The sequence below is a fragment of the Mustelus asterias genome, chromosome 2 (assembly GCF_964213995.1).
Source record: "Mustelus asterias chromosome 2, sMusAst1.hap1.1, whole genome shotgun sequence".
Classification (NCBI taxonomy): Eukaryota; Metazoa; Chordata; class Chondrichthyes; order Carcharhiniformes; family Triakidae; genus Mustelus; species Mustelus asterias.
This window is the reverse complement of record NC_135802.1, coordinates 77,174,603-77,201,819: the sequence shown is the minus strand read 5'-3', so window position 1 is coordinate 77,201,819 and position 27,217 is coordinate 77,174,603. Positions and strand designations below refer to the sequence as shown.

The 27,217-nt window shown below is 40.7% G+C and overlaps 1 protein-coding gene across 1 annotated transcript in view; it reads left to right on the top strand.

Annotated features, from left to right (window-relative positions):
• The window catches only part of elp2 (elongator acetyltransferase complex subunit 2), a 138,040-nt gene extending 125,780 nt beyond the window's left edge, over window positions 1-12,260 (top strand). Inside the window, exons 19-22 of the mRNA XM_078237588.1 lie at window positions 5,382-5,503; window positions 6,989-7,131; window positions 8,196-8,309; window positions 11,303-12,260. Of these exons, the coding sequence (XP_078093714.1) occupies window positions 5,382-5,503; window positions 6,989-7,131; window positions 8,196-8,309; window positions 11,303-11,459 (536 nt within the window). The 3' untranslated portion in view covers window positions 11,460-12,260. The remainder of the gene's footprint in view (window positions 1-5,381; window positions 5,504-6,988; window positions 7,132-8,195; window positions 8,310-11,302) is intronic.
• Window positions 12,261-27,217: the final 14,957 nt, after the last annotated feature.

The following is a 27,217-nucleotide window of genomic DNA, read 5'->3' as shown; positions in this document are numbered from 1 at the left end:
ATCAGGCCAATTAAGGTGAAGCGTTTTACTGAGGAATTATGCACTGCTCCAACTGCTACAGAAGGCTTCATGAAGCACCAGGATCATTAACAATGGGTGCTTTTGTTCTAATTCACATTGAGAATGAAAGAAAAATCAGACCTGCATCATTTTCTCTTATAGATCAGCACAGACACAGTATTTTTAAATGAATAGGGAAAAAAACATATAATTGAGTAATTTAAATGTTGCAACAATCCCAGAGGACCATAGGCTGCTCTCCTCTTTGAGAGAGAGGCAGCTGATTTAATCTAACGGTCACCACAACTCGGGCGAGGGGCAAGGTTGAGAAGGTGGAACCTTCATGAATGACTTCAGCCAGTACGGGAATTGAACCTGCGCTGTTAGCATCGCTCCTCATCACAAACCAGCCATCCAGCCCAACTGAGCTGAGTTAAAGATAATTTTTTTAATTTTAAATGTGTGACCTTACATATGCAGATTGATTAGAGTAACCATCGGCATTCCTACCAGACCAACTCCACAACACAAGACTGAAAAAGTTCTCCCCAGAGCATCCTCAGATCATTGGAGTTCAGATGTATGACCAATGATGTGCATTGGGATCTCAAGGAAGTCCTGAAGCTCAGACCTCTGTGGAAATTGTCCAGGAAGTTTGAAATTCTGACAAACAATTTCCCTTCTCACCAAAACCATATGCACAAATTTCCAACTCTGAGCTGGAGTCAGACACTTCAGACAGTTTCTTGGGAGATAGTTGAGCGGCTAACTAGAAGGTGTTAGACAGAAGAATCCTTGTCTAATTTTGGCTACCTACAGAACCGGAACCTAGCTCCAATCTTTCTCACTGACCCCCACCCCCAACTTCCCCCTGACCTGAACAGACTCGCCTCCAACCCAACCTGACGACCCCTCCTAACCCCAGACCAGATCTAACTATCCCCCATCATCTGACAAGCCCCTGACCTTACTACTCCGCCTGACCCGGCTACCCACCTATCTGCCCCACCTGCCTGCCACCTTACTCACCGTGCCCACTTACCTCACACACCTATCCATCCTATCGCTTTGCCTATTTATTCATTCATCCACTCACCCATTCACTAACATTCACACTGGACATTTAACCTTACTTGATAGCAGCTAGAGTTGACAATGATTACCCTTCATGGGAGATCTGGGCCTATGTTTTAAAAGTGTTATAGTGCTATGCTCTTCTCTTTGTCGTAAATGTATCAATAATACACCAGAATTAGTGAAACAATATGGGTTCTTTGTTTGAAGATAAGTCTATATATAGATAGAATTAACTGAGAGAGTAAGTATGGAACATCTGGGCCGTGATTCTCCCAAAAAATTCTAAATTCCCAATGTGCAGGAAAATGGGAGTAAATCCCCCGATTTTTATTAGCATGATTTCCAGAATGAATCTCCGACAGTCTGTGCATCACAGAGTGCCTCAGCAGAATTCACACTGGAAATCAGGGGGTGGGGCCTATTCACGCCCAAGAGGCTGACAGCATAGCGCTGAGCGGGCCACTGTGCATGCGCTGATCAAATAAACCTGTTGGACTTTAACCTGGTGCTGTTAGACTTCTTACGGTGTTTACCCCAGTCCAACGCTGGCATCTCCACATCATGCGCTGATCTGACAGCGCAGAGATCGGCACATGCCCAGTGGCCCCGCGTTGCTGGCGGAGATGCGCGGAAGCAGTGACGACCAGTAGAAAGTCCGCAAAACGGCCCCCATTGATGTCTCCCGGCCCATTGAGCTACTAGAGCAGCACAGCGGACTGGGAGAATCACCCCCCCCCCCCCCCCTCCTCCTCTTTCCCCCCTCCCAATCTCTACTCCTGCTGCTTGCAGACTGACTACAAATCACATCCTGTGTCAGTTGTAGTACTGATTGACAGCAGTTTAAGGTTCATCCTTCAAGGTACATGGACATCATATAATAGTTACTGGCAGCACCTTATTGAATTCTTCTGATGTGACATAAATTATTGGCTGGGTACATTTGAGTAGTGTGTCAATAATAAAAAGGATACTTTATTTTAAAAACTATTAAATCGACTAAAATTATGTTTAGAGTTGTGCAAGAGATGACTCTTGTTTCCACAAATCAGTGCATAATTTTTGGGTTTCACCTCATTTTCACTGATATTGTAGAACACGTGCTAGTCCTCTGTAACTAGAGCTAAGAAGCTGAATAAATGCTGAACAAATTGTTTACACATTTAAGTAGCAAGTTTGCAGATGACACAAAACTCAGTGGAAATGTGAGTTGTGAGGATGATGTAAAGAGGCTTCAAAAGGATTGGATTAAGTGAATGGGCAAGCACATGGCAGATAGAAATCAATGTGGATAAGTGTGAGGTTATCCACTTTGGTAGGAGGAACAAAGATGTGGAGTATTTCTTAAATAATGAGATTGGGAAGTGTTGATGTCTGGAGGAGTATCTCAGAGACCTATGTATTTTGCTGGCTTTATGTAGGAGATTTCTCTCTATTAATACAGCTCAGCAAATACAAAGAACTCATGGAGACAGTAATTCTGGTCTGAAGCCATACTTTATTTCCCAGGCCTGGTTTCCACCATGGAAGGAGAGCATTCTGAGACGGCTCGAATTACTCTAATTAAATTATCAATACATGCTGTAATTATACTTCTTCAGAAATCATCTGCCTGCCGATCTATCCATCTTTATAGGTTGGACCAGTCATGTTAATATGGATTATTTATCTTGGCCAATTGCATCCTACTGTCTGGCAGCATGAGAATTCATTGGTCCCTAGAACGTGGAAGCCCCCAACCCACTTGTCTCTCAGCAACTTCAATTACATAGGTCATAGAGTTCAAAGATACCTTTCCTTTCTGAATTACATGGGCCGTACAGTTCAAGACTTCACGTTCTCACTGTCTAAGCATTTCTTATCAGTAGAAAATTAATTTAGTGTCTAGGAACTATACTGATTAAAAACTGTGCTCTGTGGCCATATTGTTCTTAAAGAATGTGATTCATCTCACTTAGCTTTCATCCCATTATCCCTTGGGGCAGTCTGTATTTGGCCAAGGTGTACGGAATACTTTCAAAAATACATACTTAAAATCTTTAACAGTGGTTATATGTGTTTCTATGCAACTGTACCTTTGTAATTCCAGGTACGTCATACTTATTCTGTACTATATTCATTTCTAAATTAGTCTACCCCGATTTTATTAGTCTTTTAATACCAGACTATCCTTATTTCCTCTAACAATGTCCAAAGGGTGTCTTTGTTCATAAGTCATTGAAAGCTAACATGCAGATGCAGCAAGCAATTAGGAAGGCAAATGGTGTTGTTTTCCTTTACTGCAAGAGGATTTGGGTGCATGAGTAAAGATGCCTTGCTTCAGTGAACTTTGGTTGGACTTCACCTGAAATGTTGTGTGCAGCTTTGGTCACAGCCGGAGTGCAGCGGAGGTTCACCGGACTAATTCCTGGCATGGCGGGACTGTTCTATGAGGAGAGATTGAGGAGATTGGGCCTGTATTCTTGTAGAATTTTGAAAAATGAGAGGTGATCAGTTGACGCCTACAAAACACTTAAAGGACGAGACGGGGGATGAGGAAAGGATGTTTCCGCCAGCTGGGGGTTCTAGAACCAGGGCACCCAGTCTCAGAATAAGGGGCAAGTCTTTTAGGACTGAGATGAGGAAGAATTTCTTCACTCGGAGGGTACTGAATCTTTGGAATTCATTATGCCACTGCCTTCATTACCTTAATTCCAAGACTGGGAAATCGGACATTGCTCTTCTGGTGAATTCCTTCTAACAGCTGGTTTCCCTTAGCAGGAGATCAGACATGTGCACTAGCATCCTCTAGCTGTCAGCAGCCAGCTTCCTGCTATGAATAAACTCCGTCCATTCTCCCTACTGGTGAGAATCACACTTTGCCTCATTTTTTACGCTGTGGTAAGATTTGAATTTTTTTCTCACCGACAAAAAACGGTCAGAAACTCCCATTTTCACGCACGTTTGGTACTTCGAATCTTTTTGGTAAGATCGCCTCCTTGAACTCTCCACTCAAGTCTTTCAGTTTACAAGCACCACAGAAAAGCAAAGAACCACCAAACCAATTTGGAGGAATATTTTAGATTTTTAAAAAAGCTTTTTCAGATGTTTTTGCTTTTTCACCTTCCGTGAAGTTTGAATGATGCTATAATCGCAACAGAAATCTGCTTCCAAGCATCTGCCAGTGTTATTCTGTAATCAACAAAACATTCAAGGAGATGAGACTGATTTGCCCATCAGGTCGTCATACTCTCCTCCAGTGCTTTTCATGGCTTTGAGCAATCAACATGTGTGGAAAATTATGGCTATCATTTAAATCCAATCACTTCACAAAGAAATCAACCACCTTTTTAAACTTTGAAGCTGCATTCATACTTGTGTTTTCTTTGTTAGAATGCAGGAGACTGCTATCAATGAATTGAAAACTAGATTTAAAGGTACAAGTGCTAGTCTACTGGAATCTAATCTGAAGAAGGGCCAGTATTAGAAAAGAAAGGTCAGCATGAAAATAACATGGGAAAAATCTGTACAAATTGAAAACTAATAACTAAACATTGGAATATCTGGACATTTAATCTGTATAATTCCCTGTTTATCAAACCACGTTGTTATACGATGAGGAATTTTTCACCTCAAATGTTTATTCTGTTTATGACTACAGGCACAGGTGTCTGTATTATAGTTTCTATGGTATATTAATACATTTAATTTGTTAGAGAATTCTCAATAAATATATTTGCAATTCTATTATTAAATCAATACTATGATTACTTTAATTTAGCCACACTCGATAGTTGCCTCAATTTTGTGGCCTGTGATAAATGACTGTCGCTAGCAGTTCATTACGTTTATATGCATTTTCTTAGACTTTCTATAGACCTTTTGCACTGAAACTTGCTGTGACTTGAAAGTGCAGTGTCCTGTACAGAATATCTTGGACCTCTGTTAACAACAATAAAGAAAGCAAAACCTTATATTTATGTAGCTCCTTTATCTGGGCATGTTAGCATCTAAATTTCGAAACTGAGCCAAATAAAGAGGTATTATGGTAGAATATCAAAATCTTTGTTAAAGCAAAAAGTTTTGAGGAGTATCTTAAAGGAGGAACTGGAGGCAGTGAGATATAGGAATAATGAATAATAACTACTGGGCAAGAGGTGATTAGTTAGATAGAACTTAATGCCACAAAGGAGCACTGTAGGACAGCAAAATACATGGGGAATAATCAAGCTTTTATATTCATGATTTTTAAATTAAATGAATCTGAATTAAATAAATTATATTGGAAGTGTTTTGCTTGTTTGTAAAATATTGTGTTTTGATTTCAGATCCTTTTTTCTCCTTGTTTGCGCACACTGATAAAAATACATCTGTACACAGCCGAATTATTTGGTGCTGTGACTGGACTTTCAATAGTAAATACTTTGTCACTGGAAGCCGTGACAAGAAGGTGAGTGTTTTGAGCATGTCAAGAGGGGGATATATGAGAAATTATGTAAATTTCTCATCTATTCCCCCTACATATAGGTATATCCTATATAGAAAAAAAACAGGATAAAGTTAACCAGACCAATTATTACTTTAACCTGTTTCCTTGCAATTATCAGCAAACTGATGGAAGGAGTTATCAATAGTGCCATCAAGCAGCACTCATTTGCAAATAACTGTTCACCAACTCTCAGCTGGGGTTTCAAAATCCATGCAGCTCCAGAGCTCGTTACATCCTTGATACAGACATCAACACTAAAGCAAAATATCAGCTGAGAGATGAGAGAAGCTTCCCCGGACATGAGCAGCATTTGATCGACTATGACACCAGGGAGTGTTAGCAAATCTCAGGTCGATGAGGGTCATGGTAAAACTCTCCAGTGGCTTGAAGCATTGTTGATTGAAAGGAAGATGGTTGCGATTGTCAGAAGCAATCATTGCAGCTATAGGAAATTGCTGAAGGAGTTCCTCAGGACAGAGTCCCCATTCTAATCATCAGATTCTTCATCAACGACATTCTCTCTTGTCCCAAGGTCAAGGGTGGGGCTGTTCATTGATAGTTTCACCATTCAGCTCCGTTCATAACTGCATCAATAATGGATAAAGTCATACCAGCCGACAGCAGGATTTGTATAACACCAAGGCTTGAACTGATGAGTTCAGCATTCACACCACATAAGTGATTGAATAAGGAAAATCAATCGCAGCAACCTTTTCCTCCCCTCCCCAACTCTCCACCTGCTCCCCAACCCAGCCTTAAACTTAGTGATGGTGGTATTGTTTCTCATCATCAACATTATGGGGTTCATCATTGACTGGAGAGTTTTATATGTTCAGTTATAGTAAAATAGCTACAAGAGAAGTGCAGAGCAGAATACTCTGTGACAACTGATTCACCTCGTGACCTGACCAAGGCTCTCCACTATCTTCAAGTCGGGAGTGTGATTGAATATTTATCATTCGCCTGGGTAGGTGCAGAGCCAGCGGTGCTTAGGCAGCTCAACACCAAGGAAAAACAATTGACACCCCTGCTGGCATTGTTTGTTTTAAGAATTTGTTTCCATATACAAGCTGGGTTTTGCGGTATTCCTCACACCTTTGTATTCAGTTCTATTTTTCCTTTGTTACATGACACATCAGGAAAACGTTATGTTTTAGTTACACTGCCAATACTGCCCACAGGCTATGAAATTAAGGATTTAGAAATCCAAATATTGGCAGGATCTTCTGCTGGCAGGAATAGCTAGAAAACCATGCCCACTGTTTCAGTAAGTTGTAACGTTACACTTTTTGCATGCATAAGCTGCTTTGGTAACCTTTCCTTATAATTCCCATTTCTAATATTTGGATTTCTAAATTCTTAATTTTGGCTCATTCAAATTGGTAATTCTGATGCAAGTGTTGTGTCACGACCTTTGCAGTAAATCATTTTTTTTCCCTCTGGTAGCTTGTTGTGTGGGGCGAAATGGCTTCAGCTGGAAGAAGTGAAGGAAACAGCCAGGGCGCTGTCAGACCATGTTCATCAGTGCTGGATGTAGGAGATGCAGCCACAGCTGTCAGCTTCAGCCCTGTTACAAGTCTGGATGGGAGGTAGGTTAATACGTTGATAGAGTTCCCTTTTGCAATTATTACTCTGTGAACAATTGTAAAGGTAAATGTGCCATTACAGAGATCTATGTAATGCAGGAAGTTTATTTTGAGCATTAACAGTCATTTGAGATACCAAAGAAATCATTTTTACTTTTTTGTACTGGGTCTTTTCTTTTACCACAAGTCCAATCCAGATACATGATGGACATATACATTCGGACCATATAGAGGCAAAAAGTCTTTAGTTTAGAAAGGCATCATGTGTCGGTGCAGGCTTGGTGGGCCGAAGGGCCTGTTTCTGTACTGTACTGTTCTTTGTTCAAAAATGGTTGGAATACATGCTTGTTTGTTTTGTCTTGAGCTTTTGCAGCAGAATACAGTTTAAATATTCTCACTTAATATCTATTTTTCCCCTTCTTTCCACACTGCACCTCGTATAGCTCTGTCAGTATTTACAAGCCAAGGTGATTGCACCTTTTGACAAGTAATTTGTCTGTACAAATTCACAACAAATTCAAAGCTATTAAGTATATTAATTTCATTCTCACTGCGGCCTGTATTAGAAAAATAATATCACGGGTGTTAATTCTTCAGTCAGTGCTTCGAACAATGTCGCCATGTTGGAAATGCACTGATCTGGAGACAAACCAAGGAAACTGACATTAGGAGATAGCTGGAATGCTGGCTGAGAAAGAGGTTTTCACAAAGCCGTGACGTGTTCTCCGAACTACTTTGTGTTCAGACTACACAGCAGGATCATCCTGGAAAATGAATGCACCCTCCTTGGGAAGATAGCACTTCAACATTTAATCCAGTAAATACTTTCACTAGGGATCTCTGATTCAATGACATATGTATGAAGTGTATGGGAATTTACAGCTCAGCACCCACATGCCAAAGGAAAATTAATCTGAATATTTAGATCTTTTGAAGTTTGGGAATATCACTCACTTGTATACAGTTGAATGTTACAGTTCTATTTGGTGTAAATGAGAGCTAGCATAAGTAGATATAACTGCAGCAATCACTTTTTGGAAGATTAATTTTGTTTTTCTCTCTGATAGCTACATCCTCGCAGTGGGATTGGACTGTGGAAATATATTTTTATACAAGTGGAAACCAAATGAAAATCCTTCAGCAAATACGGACTGGATGAAATGTTTGGAACTGGACAAATTGTATCCTTTGTGTGCACAAAGCTGCGGTTAACATTGTAGTGGGCGGCACAGGTACCTTTGTTACATTGCTATGGATATGGCTTGGAATGACTTTATTTAATTAGTCCTCCATAATCAAAACTTGACAAAATAAACCAACCTCTTACCTGACTCATGGGAGAATGAAGATTTCCCCTTTAAAATTACCTTGGCTGATGCAGTTGTGCTGTAATCTATAATTTAAATATCCTGTTTACAGTTTCCCTCTGTGCCACTAAACTATGTTGAAGTAATTTATGATGTGCTACTGTCTGTTAATCTATGTGGAAGAATGGCTTTTAAAGTGCTTCATTAGCTTTTAAATACATTTTGTTTGGGAATATTCAGTTGGATATTGGATTCCAATTAAGAATTTGCATACTTGGGGTTGTGATTGAGTGTATTTGGGTACCATTAATTACTGATATAGTCCACCTCAATAATGAGTTCTTGACTATATTTTAACTAAGTTTTGTCTTTCCTTCAAAGAAACCTAAAAACTGGGCAGCATGAGTATGTCCATAAGCATCAAAATGTTGGCCAGAATTCTCTGGCTATTCACGGTGATGGGATTCTATGGTCCTGCTGGCGACGCACCCCCTGAAGCGGGTTTTCTGGCGGCGTGGGGTGGCTTCAATGGGAAATCCCATTGACAACGGTGAGACCTGAGGATCCCACCACCAGTGAATGATGCACTGCCTCCTGCCACCGAGAAACACACTGAGAGGAGGCCAGAAAATTTGCCCATTGTCTTTAGTGATAGATAAATCTTCCATTGGAGCAGCACTTTATTAAATAATCTCCCTTCATTGGATTGGCAGGGTTCTGTTTCGATATAAATGTATGTTCATGCTACAAAGAGAGGATTGAAGCAAAGTGGTTTCATCTTATTTAGATGTTAAGAGTTGTAGTACACATATATTTAGATGGCAGAATTCTGCTTCACTGGAAAGGAAGAAAGATTTGTATTTATATAGGGCTGGATTTCATCTTGGGTAAGGGAGTTTGAGTTGCAAAATTGCCCGGCTCAGCTCATCCACCTCAGGAAAAGTGCCCCAAATTTTTTATTCCGGGAGGGCAGATGTGAGATAGAGGCGAACGCATAGCAGAGGCAGCCACAGGAGCTTTTTTTTAATTCATTCGTGGAGCATGGGCATTGCTGACTAGCCCAGCATTTATTACCCATCCTTAGTTGCCCGAGGGCAGTTGAGGGTCAACCACATTGCTGTGGCTCTGGAATCACATGTTAGCCAGACCGGGTAAGGACAGCAGATTTCCTTCCCAAAAGGACATTAGTGAACCAGATGGGTTTTTCCGACAATCGACAATGGTTTCATGGTCATCAGTAGATTCTTAATTCCAGATATTTATTAATTGAATTCAAATTCCACCATCTGCCATGGCAGGATTCAAACCCGGGTCCCCAGAAAATTAGCTGAGTTTCTGGATTAATAATCTAGCGATAATACCACTAGGCCATCGCCTTGCATGCCAAGGCGGGCTAATTGAAAATCTCGCCTCTGTTCTTTGGGACTTCATCCCAATTGTGTTGCTACATTTTAGGCCCTATTGGCCTCATTTTCACCACTTCTCATGTCCTATTCATGTCAACTCATGCCAATCCATGCAGCCCCAACCCCAAATGGCCCCTAATGCACCCCATTGCTAACTCATGCCTGTCCATCCAGTCCCAGTGACCCTCCATACTCTCCATGCCACCCCACGCTCCCATCCACCACTCTCTACCTTATGTCTTCCATGCCAGCTCATTCAGTATCCACCATTAGTAGACCTCAGGAGCTGACTGGGATGAAATAAAATAGATTTCAAGTATCTAATACAGACTTCACGATATAAAAATGGCTAATTCATGACAGCCCATTCAATAGATTTAAATCTCAAGTCATTTATCTCTTATAAAACCAACAATTGTATTTATAACCCCACACCAAAGATTGCTAATCCTTTAATAACTTCTTGGAGCTGTCAATCAAACTGTGAACTCAGTGAATTCGCTGTCATTATGAAAGGTCATGGTAACAGTCAAACATTAGTAATGGTATATTGATAGCACTTAGGTTATGTCATCAAACATCTATTGAAATTGCTAGAAGAGATTATTTTCACTCTCAGATACAGGCCGGCAGTTTTTTTTTCAAAATTAAAGAGCAGGAGATTTAAATAACTTGACAACCTATCATTTCTACATACCTTATCCACCCTTAATGGGCATTTACATCTCCATCATAAAGTGGACATTCCAGGAATGAAAATAGGATATGTTTGTCCTGTTCACTGGGTTTAAATGGCCCAGCAAATTTGTAATTCATGCCTGTGCACTTCATGCACCATCCCCATTATGCTACTGATGAAAATGGGATCAACTGGAACTGGAGGCAGCACTTTCAGATTCAGGTCTCGACCACCATTTTAAAGATCCCAGAGTCCTCCCATCTCCACGAAAACTTCTAGAAGATTCTTCTAATCTTCAATGAGTATTGACATATCCTGCTTAACCTATCCTCATTAGACAATCTCTTCATCCCAGAAATTAACCTGGTGAGCCTACTCTGAACTTCCTCCAGTGGTTGTATAACCTTCCTTAAATAAGGAAACCAAAACTGCGTGCTACCTTTTTGTGTTTCACATATAAACCTTCAAAACTTGTTGCTACACACTTCGTCATGGCCATGTATTTGTGGACCTGATCATATATTCAAGCTTGGATTTGATATATGACTTGATTTGGGGTAAATTACAAACAGGATGATAAATTGTCATTTCTGTTAATGACTATGGTAATTCTACTGTGTTCTGTACCTGAACATTTTGACAAATCTGTCTGTCAGCTGACAACATTGAATCATAGTCCACTAATTATATGAGTAATGGAATTTACACTTCATCGCAGATCAGTCTGATATTTATGATCAACCTGGTCTCTTATTTACTTCCCTTAACTGCTTTTGCTTTAGACAATGCCATACTCTAACTGTTAAACGTCTACAGTGGAGGCCATCTGTGGGAAGAGCAGGTTACGATGATGAGAATGACAGCACCTGGTTACAGCTAGCAAGTTGTAGCGCTGATCACAGTATCAATATTTTCAATGTTAACAGATTGTCCCTTTAACTTGAATATAAGAACATTTCTATTCAGACCGGCTGCCTTTCTGGCTGGCAAGACTCCACCAAATATTGATGCCCTTTCCTAACTTCTGGAAAGCAACATTTGCCACCCAAAGGAAAATGGAATTGTGATTGAAGAGAAACATTCTATAGGTATACAGCGACAGAAGCAAGAGCAAATACAGAACAAATGTACAGTACTCTGGAACTCCTGTACATATGACAGACAAAAGTATGATTGTGTGATCGTCACAGAACCCCTTTTTAGCCCATTAACCAACAGTTTTGTGGAAGAGAACTTGAAACAGCATAGTACAGCATTCCTTTCTGCAATGTTCTGTTGTCCAGATAACTGGAAAGTGCACTGGGATAGAATTTATTTTCAATAAATTTATTGATCAAGGATTATGACATTTGCAAACTTTCTTCCAGTGACGCTGGATTTCTAAAGTTAAGAGACGCATTGAACTTTGGAGAATAAAAAGAATAGTGTTCCACAATTTCAGTTGATTAAATGGGGTCATGACAATTTCCATTAACATGTTCTAGAAATTTTAGCACTTTCTCAGAATGTTCCAGACTGTTCTCCGTTATTGTACCAACTGTGTATATATGCCTTAGACAACACTCCTTTTCCCATTAATAATAAAACAAATAACATTCTCAACATAATGTATTTAATTTAACCATAATCAATTTAACCCCAACATTATCCTCTCTCACTGTTAATCCTGCTTTCAGTGTCAAACCAATTTTCATTTGGATTTTTATTTTGACAATAAATAAGCAATCAAATGTCTTTGATTATTGTTGTGAAGTGGTTTTCATTTTAGGGCACTATTTATTTTTTTAAAATGAAACCAATTACTCCAGAGACATTAGCAGCTACAAAGTTCTTCCACCTTTGCTCTTTCAAATTTCACTGCCATTTTCTCAGTCTATATACGAGCAGTAATTGGTTCGACTTATTTTTTCTGAGCCATCAGTTTGAATCTACCACTAAAGGAGAGCATCAGCACACTGCAATAGTGATCTTTCTGCCTCTGAGCTCAGTAGATCTGTATCATATCATTTAATGTGCAGAGGGAATCAGCTGCCCTTTTTCAATGCTTTATACATATCCTAATCAGCTTTTTATTTAATTTGCTTTAAATGTTTCTTGACTTTGTAAATGCAATGCGTGTTCCCTGCAATATGTTAGTAGATGTGCCAGTCTGCCATAATTGCTGTGTAATAACATTCCCTTGCATTGCCAGATGATGGAGCTAAGTGCAGTAGGCTGCCTGAGCAAGCCAAACACTATTAGCGGAGAAATAAAAGGGCTCCAGCTTTATGATTTGGATTTTAATGTAAAAGCCTTTAGAGGTTGTTTTCTTTTCTCTGGCTTGCCAGTCATTCATACACAGACAAGTGAGAAGCACACAGGAAACTGTGCAACTTTAGCAAAGGTTAAAAAATGTCCATCAGACAGCCAAATAACAAGTCCTAGAATTGTTGCAGTAGTTTGCAGCAACAATTAAATGGTTTTTTGGCACAATTGGTGTCATCAGAGTCGGCACATTTCAAACACATTTTTCTAATTATATAACAGTTGATGGTGCAAGTAATTAGACTTCTTCAACAGGTACTGTTTGCAGAGCCATTTTATATTGGTTGCTATTTGCAGTCATCTACCCGGCTCATTACACTTAATAGGAAGGCTCTCCAAAGCTACAAGTAAAACAAAATCCTCCTGTTCAGATTAAATATAAATTACTGGGTTCTGTATAAAATTGTGCTCGTTAAAAAATAGTTACTTGGTTAAGTATAATAAGATTAGATTTGGGAAAAAATTGTTACTTTTGAAGCCTGTTGCACACAACGTTTTTCCAATTACTTTCTGGTTTCTGTTTTGGAGTTTCCAGATCATTTAACAAAATGATGCCTGATCAACTTTGACAAAAGGTCATCTGGACTGGAAACATCAGCCCTTTTCTCTACTTACAGATGCTGCCAAACCTGCTGAGATTTTCCAGCATTTTTTTCTTGTGGTATCATTTTGTTAAACTCACTCCCAGACTTCTTTCTGCCGGCTCAGCTCTGTAAAATATACAATGGGTTAATGTCTGATTTTTCTTTTCTTCTCTCATTTCTCTGGAACTTAGCTGGCATTATGTGTTTTAACTTTATAGCATAGTTAGGCTGAGAAGGAGGAGAAATGAATTACTGGCATGATGTTCTGTTCTACATATTTACTACAGTTAATTTATATACCAATGTTTTGTAAAGTTATATTTCATATTTTAACCATTGATTTAATTGGGATATAAGTTATGTTTTTAAATTATGAAGAAATATTTTAATCCATCAAACAATAGTTTACTTTCAATGGCAATATATTTTTTAAAAACGCTGTATAAATGAAGAGACGCTGTAATTTTGCAACAATCGTTACAAACCAACAGAGGGTGCTCCTAGCTCATGTTTTGAAATACTGATGTGACGTTTGACTGTGCTCAGAATAGGTACATTGCTTTGCAAGAGAAAATGATTTTCAGCAGTTGTATTGTCAAAATGCTTAAATGGTTCCCAAAGTTGATTAACTTGCTGACACTCTCAGTCAGACTCATACAAGACAGACCTTGTTTACCTGGCCTCAATTGCAGCTTTCAGACACAGACGTCTCATAAGAACATTTATATGATGTGCTGACCGTATTAGCTGCATCGGCATTTGGTAAATATCACTTCGGTCTTGTTACAATCATCAGTCCCTTCATTCAATGGTCATCACATATCAGGTTTGCTATACCTGTCATGTTGGGTACTGCTGGCAAATCAAACATAACAAAATTAAAATCACCCCGATAAATTACATGATGCATATTTAACACCCAGAAACGTGGCTCCAGTTTGAGTTCAATGTAAGTGAAAATGGGATCAGACTTGGTAGTCGGGGTTAAAGACCTCCTTTTAAACTGAACAGTTACTATCTTCTAATCATTCCGGTATATCTATCTCCAATGTGTTCGCAAGTCTCAAATATTGGTTCCTAAGGAGCCCGCATGGATGACCCCTATCAGTGTGACCTCCGGGATTGGTCTTGTTTGGGAGGAGCATGTCAGAACATCGAGGAGCTTGGGGATCATATCACCTACTTGAGTTTCTAAATGATACTGGTGTATATTGTTTGACATGCAAAACTCTGGGAGAGATTAATTGAAGTTATTTTCTTCCTTTTTTCTCAGACTGGCATTAAATCAGTTTTATAAAGTGCTTTTGTTATAAATGGCCTCATTAGCTAAGGTACGTTTAAGAGATGTGCCCTTCAAAGATCAACGGCGTTCACAAAATTGGAGATTTTCTTGTTGGGAAGGCTGGGGGGGGGGAGGGGGGGGGGGTTGAAATCATGTCAATTCTGGAATTGTATTTTAATGTGTACATTGTGCTAAATGTGCTTAATAATTTTGAATTGAGTTTCAGAATCTAACATAGATGCTTAGAAACTGACAGATTCATGTCTCAGGCTACATACACCCTGCAGAGGGATGATGTCACCACAGGGTTTCAGAATATATTTCTGCTAGGCAGCCAGGCTGATCAACCAAATGTAAACAGATGGTAATGATCTACAGAAACAAATGCTGAATTTTAACTCTTAGCTATACAATGCTGTGTATTTTATTCAATTATATTAGAGGTTCCCTCATTTTAGGTTTCAAGGAAATCAAGTATACGCAGTAAAGGAAATTCAGTGTTCAAAAGAATTTTGAGGATGTTAACATTTAATAAGGGAAGAAAGCCAACTTGAAGCACCTATTAATAGCTCTGATGGATTACCATGGATACTGTTTGCATTATATGTGCTGCCAGAAATACTGGAACAAATCAAAAGAGAATAAAAGCAGTTACAGATCAAGTGTGTCAATTCGATGAGAGAGCTTCTCTTTCTCCCCTCCCCCCCCCCCCACAACCCAACCACCATAGGAGACACTAGTGAATAGAGATAGACATTTGGTGGAGAAAATCAAGCAAATTGGTATTCTGGTGCAGCAAAGCTTGAGATATGAATGAAGTCAGGAACAGTCAGTACTGTAAATTCATCAGGTCAGCCATGGTGTATTGCTGAACCTGTGAGGTAGCGGCTAACTCTCCCGTGTGAAGCTTCTAAACCTTCAATTCACAATTGTAACAAAACATACCTGTCAGCCAAAAGTAGGTTCGCCTGCTCTGGTTAGTAGTATTCCTGGAGGGTCGATCTTGTGACGTTCTGACCATATGTCATCTGCAAATGTTATTACTCATCTGACCCTATCTATCTCCTTGCTCTCAGGTTCTTGTGAAGGTGACGAATCTGAACTGGGAGCCTCGTACCCAGCTGATACGCACAGATTAACCTGAACCAAACTGAGAGATTGCGAGAAAGGGCAGCATATGATCCTGTACTTAGCGCTAACATTTCCAAATCTTTCCATGGGCTGGACCCCAGAAAAGGAGAGTTTTAATACAATGGTAGAAATTAGGAGGAACCATTCTTCTCTCTCCCACCTAGCACTATTCCCCAACACCACCTCCCTTCACCTGAGTCCAAATCTGACCTTGCACTCACTCCCAAAGCTATCTTCCTCCTCATCACAGTAAATTTTATCTTACCCTTCCTGACACCCCAGCTCTGAATCTCTGCTTCTAAAAACCCTCTCCCCAAGAACTTCCTGCAATGGCACAACACCTCTCTCCTTTCCTTCCCTTCCCTCTCTAAGGCTGATTGACAAGGGAGTCTCAAGGCAGGAAAGTTGAGTTTACAACCAGACCAGCCATGATATTGAATGGCTGAACAGGCTCGAGAAGCCAATCTTGTTTCTTATGGGCAGACGGATTCTCATCGCAATCTCTGGTGCCAGCTGATGACATCACGAATCTGGAGGCTGGGACTACTTTGGTAGAAACTTTAAATTCACAGAATCTCCGTTTCCCACTTACCAATAATCCCAAATTACCAAGAAGTCTTCCAGGTTAAGGTGCTGAAGAGTGGTTGGATCCTTTACCAACTGTTCCCTCTCAAATCTTTGTCCAGGTTTCACACAACTCCACGTTTGAACCTCTCCACTGTGATTTCTGCCCTGCCAGAGCACTGAAATTATTCTAATCAGTCACAAATGACACCCCTGTGACAGTCACCATGGGAGACTTGCCCTCTTCATGTTTCTTAACCTGCCTGCAAGTGGATACCTAGAACAAAGCAAAGTCCAAATGAAGCCTATTTTAACAGATAGAGCTTACAAGACCATAAGAAGTAGGAATAGGAGTGGGCCATTTGTCCCCTCGAGCCTAATCTGACATTCTTCACGTCCACTTTCTTGCTTTTTCCCTGTAACTTTTGATTCTCTTACTGATCAAAAATCTATCTATCTTAGCCTTAAATATACACAAGGATTCTACCCCACAGCTCTCGGTGGCAAGGAGTTTCAAAGACACAACCCTCAGGGAGAAGAAATTCCTCCTCATCTCAGTCTTAAATTGGCACCCCTCTTTTCTGAGACCCTGGTCCTAAATTCTCCCATGAGGGGAAACATTCTCTCAGCATTTACCCTGTCAAGCCCCTTAAGAATCCTATGTGTTTCAATGAGATCATCTCTCATTCTTCTAAATTCCAACGAATAGAGTCCTAACCTATTTAACCTTTCCTCATAAGACAATTCCTCCATACCAGGGATCATCCTAGTGAACCTTCACTGAACTAATGAAATAATACCTTTCCTTAAATAAGTTGACCAAAACTGCCCACAGTACTCCAGATGTGATCTCACCGCTACACTTGCAGCAAGACTTTCCTCCGCTTATACTCCAACCCCCGTGAAATAAGGGCCAACATTGATTTTCTGATTATATGGTGCACCTGTGTACTAGCTTATATAGAAATGAATCTCACAGCAGGTTTCCAAACCATTCTGTACACCTATGCAAACTCATGGCAAGATTCTGATGCCTATGTTTCCCTAATTGTGTGGTGACCGGAAAGGAAAGCCACTAGCATACTACAAAATGTACTATTTTAAACTTTATAGATGATTGGAATGAGCCAGTACTGGGTTACAGTGACCTGATCATAGTCAAATACACTAATGGACAAACTGCCAGTGATAACTGTAATATCCCACGTAGCCAAACCTCCACCCCCGCAGGTTATGGATAAACTCCATCTTAAAGGAGCAGTGGGAGTATGCTTCATACTTTTGCATGAATTGTTCACTAATTGAAATTTCATTCATTAAGTTCTTTATTTAGCAGATCATTTTTCCTCAAAATTTGCAAGTTTGTGCATGTTTGTCAAATGTTAAGTTGATGGGAGTTTCATCAGAAAATGTATTTTTGTATTGTTAAAATTTTGAATTTCTTGCACATGTTCATTGCTCACGGATGGCAAATAGTGAAAAATGCTCTGAGGCTTTTAAACAGGTCTTGTGTTGGCTGATTACTCAGCATGACACACTGAATGCTGGAGTTAGTTCAAGTTTTTCAGTGTGAACCATAGACCCTCAAGTTCACGATCAGGATGAAAATAGAAAGGCTGTCCTAGACAGTATAAATGACACTGGCCAATCTCACTCTCTCCATTAATAGTCCCAGATCTTACATTCGAACTGTTGATCAACCAGTACTTTCTGACCACACAGCATCAATCCAAAATGTTTCAATCAGATCCATTCCTGCATGGTGCCAATTGTTCAATTCACACCTCAGCCAATAAGACAAATACCATTATTGATCTTGGGTGGTTTGGTTTGAGATGAGCGTTAAAGGCTTTCCCCAAGGCTCTACATGCTTTGAAGTTCATAAACATGAGATGCTTCAGTTGCAACCAATATTAAGGGATCATTTATTAATAGACATTCGCTTTTGACAAGGGATTGGCACCAAAATAGTACCAAAGCTGTTGAATCTTCATCATGTTCTGGTGTTGATGAGCTCTTTTCTGACCCCTTGCCAGCCTTAGTTAGCTATAACAATGTCTTGAGCAGATAATCCATTGTCACTATTATTGACTGTGTTTTGCAGTCCATATTGATTATCACAGTTATTTGATGGTTATGCCATCGAACTCTTAACATAAATGAAGCTATCCTCATGAATGTTGTTCACATTTGAATTTAGATTACCAATGAACGACCATCAACATGTGCTGAATGTGTGGCTCAAAGATTGGTGTGAGAGAAATGAGAATTATTTTATGAGCAATTACACCTGTCTTGGGAAAGAAAGAGCTGTACCATTAGTGCCATCTTCACTTGAATTGCACTGGAACCACTGCCCTGGTGAGTTGTATAACTACGGCTGAGGGTTTTAAACTTTTATAATGAGGGCGGGGGAAGGTTCACATTAGAGGAGATTTGGAAAGTTAAAGAGAAAGGACAAGGCAATAAGGGCAACGGTGCAAGTAATGGTCACCAGAATATGACGGGAAGAGATAGAACATACAAACATAAAGTGTGCATCAGCAACAATGGTTAGAATAGAGGAAAATGGATATAAGCTATCAGGGAGAGGAGGATTCAGGTGAAGTAAGATTTAGAAATCTACAGTTGAAATAGGGAAGTATATCAATGTGGGTAAAGATAAACTGAGTGGGACAAGAAAAGGCAGATTTTAACTAACACTGCATCAAAGAGTAAAGTAAATGCAGAGAATAGCAGTAAAAAAATGAAGTCACTTTATCAATGTGTGTGGAACATCTGCAGTAAGATAGATGAATTTGTGTCACAAATAGGTGTAAATGGTTCAGATCTAATTGCCTTACAGAGACATGGTTATGCAATGACCAAGGTTAGAAAATAAATATTCCAGGATATGCAAACACAGGCAAATTGGAAAGGAGGAGGGGATAGCCCTGATAATATAGGATAACATAAGGACGTCAGTGAGAAATGATCTTGGCTCAGAAAATAATGAAGTAGAATCAGTATGAGTGAGTACTATGACTTGTAATAGTAAGGTTCAGAAAACAATGTTGGATAGTTCCCCGCCGCCACTCCCCCCCCCCCCCCCAACCACCACCACCACCCCCCCCCCCCCCAACCCTCCTCCCCCTCCCCCCCCAACAGCAATTCTATCATTGGACAGAGCATTAAGCATGACATTTTGGGGGCTTGTAACAAAGCAATGTTGTAGTTGTGGGGGGACTTCAATCTTCATATAGACTGGACCAATCAAATTTGAAAAAGTGGTCTGCAAGATGGTTTGTAGAGTGCTTTCATAATTCTTTCCTGGAGCAATATGTTGGGGAACCAACCTGAGATAAAGCTATTTGAGATCCAGCATTGTGTAATGAGGCAGGTTTAATAGTAATGTCACATATACTGGAAAATATTGATCATAATACAATTGAATTCTGAAAATGAAATTCTCCAATCACAAACAAAACTCTTAAAGTCAATTCCATAGGAATGAGGAGAGAACTGGTTAATAATTGATTGGACAAATAGACGAAAAGATATAGTGGTAAATAAACAGTGGCAAACATTGAAAAAAATTCAAAATGTTCAACAAAAATACATTCATTTGAAGAATAAAATCTCAGCAAGAAAAATCCATCTATGGCTTACTAAGGAGGTTAAAGATAGTGTTATATTTAAAGAAGAGGCTTTTAACGTTGCAAAGAACAGTAAGTAGGTCTGACGATTGGGAGTGCTTTGAAGAACTCTTAAGAACTTTGTGAAACAGAATTTCGGTTTTGTGTAAAGCCCTGTTGACTTGTTCTACTCGTATTATGCTTTTCTAAGTGCACAGTTAGTGCACTATTAGTGCATTGTGCTGGAAAGAGTCACCAAAAAATTGATAAGAGAAAAAATGGAATACGACCTGAACATTTCACCCATTGGGTGCACACACACCCTTGGTGGGCCTGAAACATGCTTCTGGGATTGATTCTGGAACGAGATTTCAGGTGGTTTGCCAATTAACAGCCAACTAGCATAAAGCGCACTCTCTGAAAGGCTGCCAGGGAGGGCAGGAAGAGGGTGGGCACTGAGAGGTGAGGGTGCAGGTGGACATTTCCAGCAAACTTCCTGAGGGTTAACAGTTGCCTCAGGTTGCTGCAGTATTATTCCAATGATATTTGCACCAAAACAATGCTGCAGACTCTCTCCATCTTACAGAATCAAGCAACTGGCAGCATAACACACATCTCATCCATGTTGTTTTTATTTTATTTCATCTCAGTCATTTTGGGTGGAATTCTCCCAAAGAAATTTGCATAAAGACCGGAATAAATCCCACTGCTTTTTACAGTGGGATTTTCAAAATGAATCTCCCACACTCTGAGCATCACAGAGTCCTTCAGCATGAATCATGATGAAAAGCTGGGGGTGGGGCCTGGCCTGTTGGAGAGACCGGCAGCATAGCGTTGAGTGGGCCACTGCACATGCGCTGATCTGTCAGTGCTGAGATTGATGCATGCACAGTAGCCCGCACTGCCGGTCTCCCAACTGCTGGCTAGCCCCGTTTCCCTGCATCACTGGCTGTGTGACCCACCCCCCACCCCATCCCGGCACTCCTGATCTCCCTGAACTGCACCGCCCCCCCCCCCCCCCCAATGGCCAGCCCCAATCGCTGTCCACCATCTGTCATTGATCACGAATGCAGAGTGGGAGCGGGACCCCCCCACCAATCCCTGCCCCCTTGGCACTGGCCAATGCCTGATGGACAGTGCAAAGGTGCCCCTTGGGCAGTGCCAGGGAGCCAGGCTGGCAATGCCCAGGGACATCCCCTTTACCCTCAACCTCCTGGGAGCCTCCATGGCCTCTCTTCACTCCAGCAGGGTTGGGCCACTTTAGTGGGGAACTGTTGTAAACCCCAGTGGAATGAAACACTGCTGGCAGGCGGGGAGGGGCTAGTGGGCCTGGAGACTTCAGTCCTGGGCCTGGTAATCAGATTCAAATACACATTTAAATATTTTAATCAGCTCCGCGCTGATTTCTGGCATGGAGCTGATGACACTGGAAATTCAGTGGTTGGAGATGGGCGGAGGCTGTGGCGCCCAGCGGGAAGCCCACGATACGGCCTCCGCTTATGTTTCCCGGCCTACTGCGCTGCTTTAGCTGTGCAGTGGGCCAGGTGAATCACCCCCCCCTTTACCCTGTTCATAATCAAAAATGGTGAAAAATCGTGTAAGCCGCCTGGCCAATTGGCCCATACACCAAGCATGAAAACGCGCAAGCGACTTAAAATTAGGATGAATTGCATGCTTAATGAGCTTAATTGTGGTTTCTATTGTTAGCTTCTGTCTCTTGCAAGCTCCCCCTGACTGAAATATCTCAGGGTGGCACCAAGCTGTTGAGACGCATGGCCTATGCCTTGTGCAATTTCACGGTGAGTTTGGTTGGATGCACGCCCATTTAAGCTCCGTAAAATTCTGGCCTTTGTGAGTAAACTTGTCAGTAATATTAAAACTGATGAGAAGACATTTTGCAAGGAGATAAAAGGGAAGAGAGTTGTTAAAGTAAACTTTGGTCCCTTAGAAGCAGAAACAGAAGAAATTATCATGGGAAAATAAGGAAATCACAGAGATGTTAAACAAATACTTTTTGTCTGCCAATCTTCACAGTAGAGGACGGATGTTACATACCAGAATTAGAGGATAACCTATGGTACTAATAAGAGTGAGAACATTCAGGTAATTAATATCAGTGGAGGAAAATATACTGGAGAAACCCAAGGGACTAAAATCTGACAAATCCCCAGGACCTGATAGCCTACATCGTAGCGTTGTAAATGAGATAGATGCACTGGCTATGATTTTCCAAAATTCCCTAGATTCGTAATGATCCTAGCAGATTGGGATTTAGCAAATGTTACATTTGCTATTCAAGGAAGGAGGAAGAGAGAAAATGGAACCACAGACCAGTTAGCCTGACATCAGTCACTGAGAAAGTGATTATCAAGGAAGTCTTAATGACGCACTTTGAAAAAAAATAGTATGATTAGAAAAAGTCAACATGGTTTTACAAAAGGGAGGTTCTGTTTGGCAAATGTATTAGAATCCTTTGAGGATGTAGGCTAAAGAGGGTCACTAGATGTAGTATACTTGGATTTCCAAAGGGTATTTGATGTCTCAAAAGGTTATTATTACATACGATTAGTAAATCCTGAAGTGGGGCATGATGTATTAGCATGGATATAGGATTGGTTAATGAAAGGCAGCAGAGAATACGGATAAATGGGGCATTTTCAATTTGCAGACTGTGACTAGTGGAGTGCTGTATGGGTCAGTACTGGGACTTCAGCCTTTTACAATCTATATTAATGACTTAGATGTTGAGACAGACTAACGTTGCAGATGATACATAGCTAGCTGGGAATGCAAGCTGTGAAGAGGACACAGAGACTGCAAAGAGATACACACAGATTAAGCAAGTGGGTTACAAGGTGGCAGATGGAGTATAATGTGGGGAAGTGTGAGGTTATTTACTTTGGTTATAAGAATAGAAAAGAATATTTTTCAAAAGGTGTAAAACTTGGAAATAATGTATAGAGAGACTTTTTGATTTGATTTATTATTGTCACGTACTGGGATACAGTGAAAAGTATTGTTTCTTGCATGCTATACAGGCAAAACATACCACTCATAAAGTACATAGGGGAAAAGGAAAATGATAGGGTGCAGAACATAAGATGGCACGTTAATGCAGTGGTTAGCACCAGGGACCTGGGTTCAATTCCAGCCTTGGGTGACTGTCTGTGTGGAGTTTGCATGTTTTCCCCATGTCTGTGTGGGTTTCCTCTGGTGCTCCGGTTTCATCCCACACTCCAAAGATGTGCGGGTTAGATTAATTGGCTATGCTAAATTGCCCCTTAGTGCCAGGGGACTAGCAAGGATGAATAGGAATTGTGGGGATAGGGCCTGAGTGGATTTGTGGTCAGTGAAGACTTGATGGGCCGAATGGCCTCCTTCTGCATTGTAGGGATTTTATGATTCTACGAATATAGTGTTGCAGTTACAGGTATGGTGACAAGAAAGATCAACTTAATACATGATAGGACCATTCAAAAGTCTGATGACAGCAGGGAGGAAGCTGTTCTTTAATATGTTGGTATGTATTTTTAGACTTTTATATCTTTTCCCCAATAGAAGGTGGAAGAGTATATGTCCAGGGTATGTGGGGTCCATGATTATGCTGGCTGCTTTGTCGAGGCAGCAGAAAGTGTAGACGGAGTCAATGGATGTGAGGCTGGTTTGTGAGGTGGATTTGGCTACATTCACATCCGTTTGTAATTTCTTGCAGTCTTGGTTAGAGCAGGAGCCAGACCAAGCTGTGATACATCGGGATTGGATGCTTTCATGGTGCATCTGTAAAAATTGGTAAGAGTTGTAGTGGACATGCCAAATTTCCTTAGCATTCTGAGAAAGTAGAGGTGTTGGTGAGCTTTAACATTGGCATGAAGGGTCCAGGACAGATTGTTGGTGAAACTTGAAGCTGTTCAACCATCTCCACTTTAGTACTGTTGATGTAGACAGGGGCATGTCCTCCACTGCGCTTCCTGAAGTCAATGACTAGCTCCTTCGTTTTACTGACTTTGAGAGAGAGAGAGATATTCTTGTCATCACACCATTTCAGCAAATTCCCTATCTCTTTCCTGTACTCTGTCTTGTCGTTGTTTGAGATCCAACCCACTACAGTGGTGTCATCAGCAAACTTGAAAATGGAATTGAAGCACAATTTGGCCGCACATTAAGGGGCTGAGGATACAGCCTTGTGGGGCACTGGTGTGCACACAAGAAGTTAGTATGCAGGAAAAACAAGCAATTAGGAAAGTAAATGGCATGTTGGCCTGCATTGCAAAGGTGTTGGAGTGCAAGAATTAAGAAGTCTTTTCACAATTGTACAGGGTTATGGTGAGACCACAACTGGAATACGAAGTGAAATTCTGGTTTCCGTGTTTATGGAAGGATATATTTGCATTGCAAGCAGTAGTGAAGGTTCACTAGATTGATCACTGTGATGATTGGGTGTCCGAGAAGCAGCATAGAATCCTACAGTGCAGAAGGAGCTCCATCAAGTCTGCACTGACCACAATCTCACCCAGGCCCTATCACCATAACCCCATGCATTTACCCTAGCTAGTCCCCCTAAGGGGCAATTTAGCATGGCCAATCCACCTAATCTGCGTATCTTTGGACTGTGGGAGGAAATCAGAGCACCCGGAGGAAACACAGGCAAACACGGGGAGAAATGTGCAACTCCACACAGACAGTGACCCAGGTCGGGAATCAAACCCGGGCCCCTGGTGCTGTGAGGCAGCAGTGCCGCCCATCGATGAGATGCTGAGTGAATTGGGCCTATTTTCTCCAGAGTTTAAAAATTGAGAGTAGTGATCTCACTGAAACACACAAGATTATGAAGGGGGTTTGACACCATAGATACTGAGATGTCGTTTAGCAGGAGAATCGAGAACACAGGCACAGTTTTAGGATAAGGGACTGTTTTTGAGGTGAAAATTTCTTCATTCAAAGAGTTGTGAATCTTTGGAAATCTCTACCCAAGGGTTGTTGATGTGCCGTCATTGAATATATTTACGGCTGAGTTGGCCATATTTTTGGTCTTTCAGGGAATCAAGGGATATGGAAATAGTAAATAGCAGAGCAGGCTTGATGGACCATATAGTCTTCTGCTCCTATTTCTTATGTCCTATAATCAACTTTCTATGCGGACCTAATGTCCCAAAAAAGGGTGCTAAATCCCAATATACCCAGCAGGATGTGTGCACATATGCTCACCTGCCATTGGTAAACAACAATGTCCTGTGTTCACATCTTCTCTGCTACAGGTGATAGATAAGCTGCATGGTATTTGAAAACTGCTTTGTCCTGAGGCAGCCAGTGCCAGCTTTAATCAGGAAAACAAAACTTTGGCATTCTCAATTACCAACAGGATATATTTTGGAAAAATAAATCTCCCATATGCCACATTCAAAGAATATGGGCTGGTACCTCTTCCTCTTCCCTCCTCCACCCCATTAGCTTCCAAATTCCCAACCCTTCCTGGTCCAGGATTTCAATTCCTGGTTTTGACTTACCTGGCATTCTTCCATCACTCCTGGTGCCTTGTCAGCTATATGGGACTAAGGCGCAAGGTCTTTGACCCCCCCCCCAGGTGTACTCAAACTTGGCTGAAGCATGTAGTAAAAACCATGGTGAACATTGAGAATCCTTTGATTTATTAGCATATCAAACAAATAAATGTTTTTTTTTAAATGGTATTCCTCTTTGGATGAAACAAACCATTTTTGAGGGAGGGAATATTATTTTTTTGTCTGTGATGTGTTTGAATAAGATTGTTACAAGGAGCTCATGGTGTGAAAGTAATCTCTGTACACAGCAGTCTTTCAGCAGTTCTGCAATATGTGAAGCAACAGGAACCCAGCATGCACCTCTCTCAGATCTGTAACTCAGGTTATTTCACAAAATGATAATACAAGAATCTTGAATTTTTGTATTTTATTCATAAAAACAGATTCGCAACAATTTATTAAAAATTGATTCATGCAGTATAAGGGTACAAGAAACCTCCTGTCCATTTACAGTTTATCCTGGCAGTTCCAGTCTAGTTTAAAGCATTTGTGCACGAATATGATTTGGAAAATGCCATTAGGGGCACAGCTTTCTCCATAAATTTACCCTTTTTTGCTGCTGTATAAAAGAACAGAAACATTAAATAACTATATTACTTTGTGGGTCTTTGATATTGGCAGGAAATAAAAATGTTTCCTTACGGGAAAGAACTACTGTATCATTAAGACAGAAATGTACTGCATGGTTTAAACCTAATAAACTGCACACAGTCAGTATTCACAGACAGTCACAGATACACACGCTCACCTCCAAGTCCAATACTTTTTTTTTGTTTTTTCCTGCTATGTTAGAATAATATTTCTACAGAGAACTTGTGTATACATTATATACAATAGTCAGTCCTCCTTCCATGTGATGAACTGTCTTCAAAAATAAACCTGGTTAGTGTTGAGTTAAGGAGGCAGGGAAATACATTAACAGCCAGTGTTACCATTCAGAATACCAGAAAACAGCATTTCTTCACAACGTTAATTAAAAGCTTATTATTACTGGTTTATCAGTGCACTGAGCATGCTCCTTTGACGTAGATGAACATGGGATTGTGCAACCTTGACAGAAATGCAAACCTGGCTCAGCTTCGTTGGGGCCTTTTGGACACAATCAGAATCTAAGTTATGACATACAACTGTTGACTGGTGCAGTAGCAGTAAAGCACCAATGTCCCATTTGGATGCTTCTCCATTATAGTCAAGTGAGTCCCTGGTACATGTTGTCTGCGGATGAGGGCTCAAACCCACACTTGTCAGCTGTCTCATTGATCAACTAGGCACTATCTTCCTTGAAGGGGGCATAGGCAGCAGCCGGGAGAGATCTAATTTGACTCCAAGGTGACCCATGGGATATGGGAGATGGCACAAAGTCAATTCTCTTGAGACAAACTTGGAAATTCAATACCTGAGCCAGGTAGTTCCACAGTCCTCCAAAATGCTTGATAGTGAGTTCAGCTCACTCAGAGAACCTAGTGGATTATACTTGTCATGGGCATTGGGATTTCTCAACACTTGGATCCAGATAATCTAGCAGACTAATTTCCTAACCGGACGGATAGTCCAAGCTGGGCACATAACTGGAAGCTTACCAGTGTTCTGTGTTGGTGGGCGACACAATCTTAGCTGGTAAAAAACGAGCAGTACCGCTACTCACGTTTAAATCCCTAAA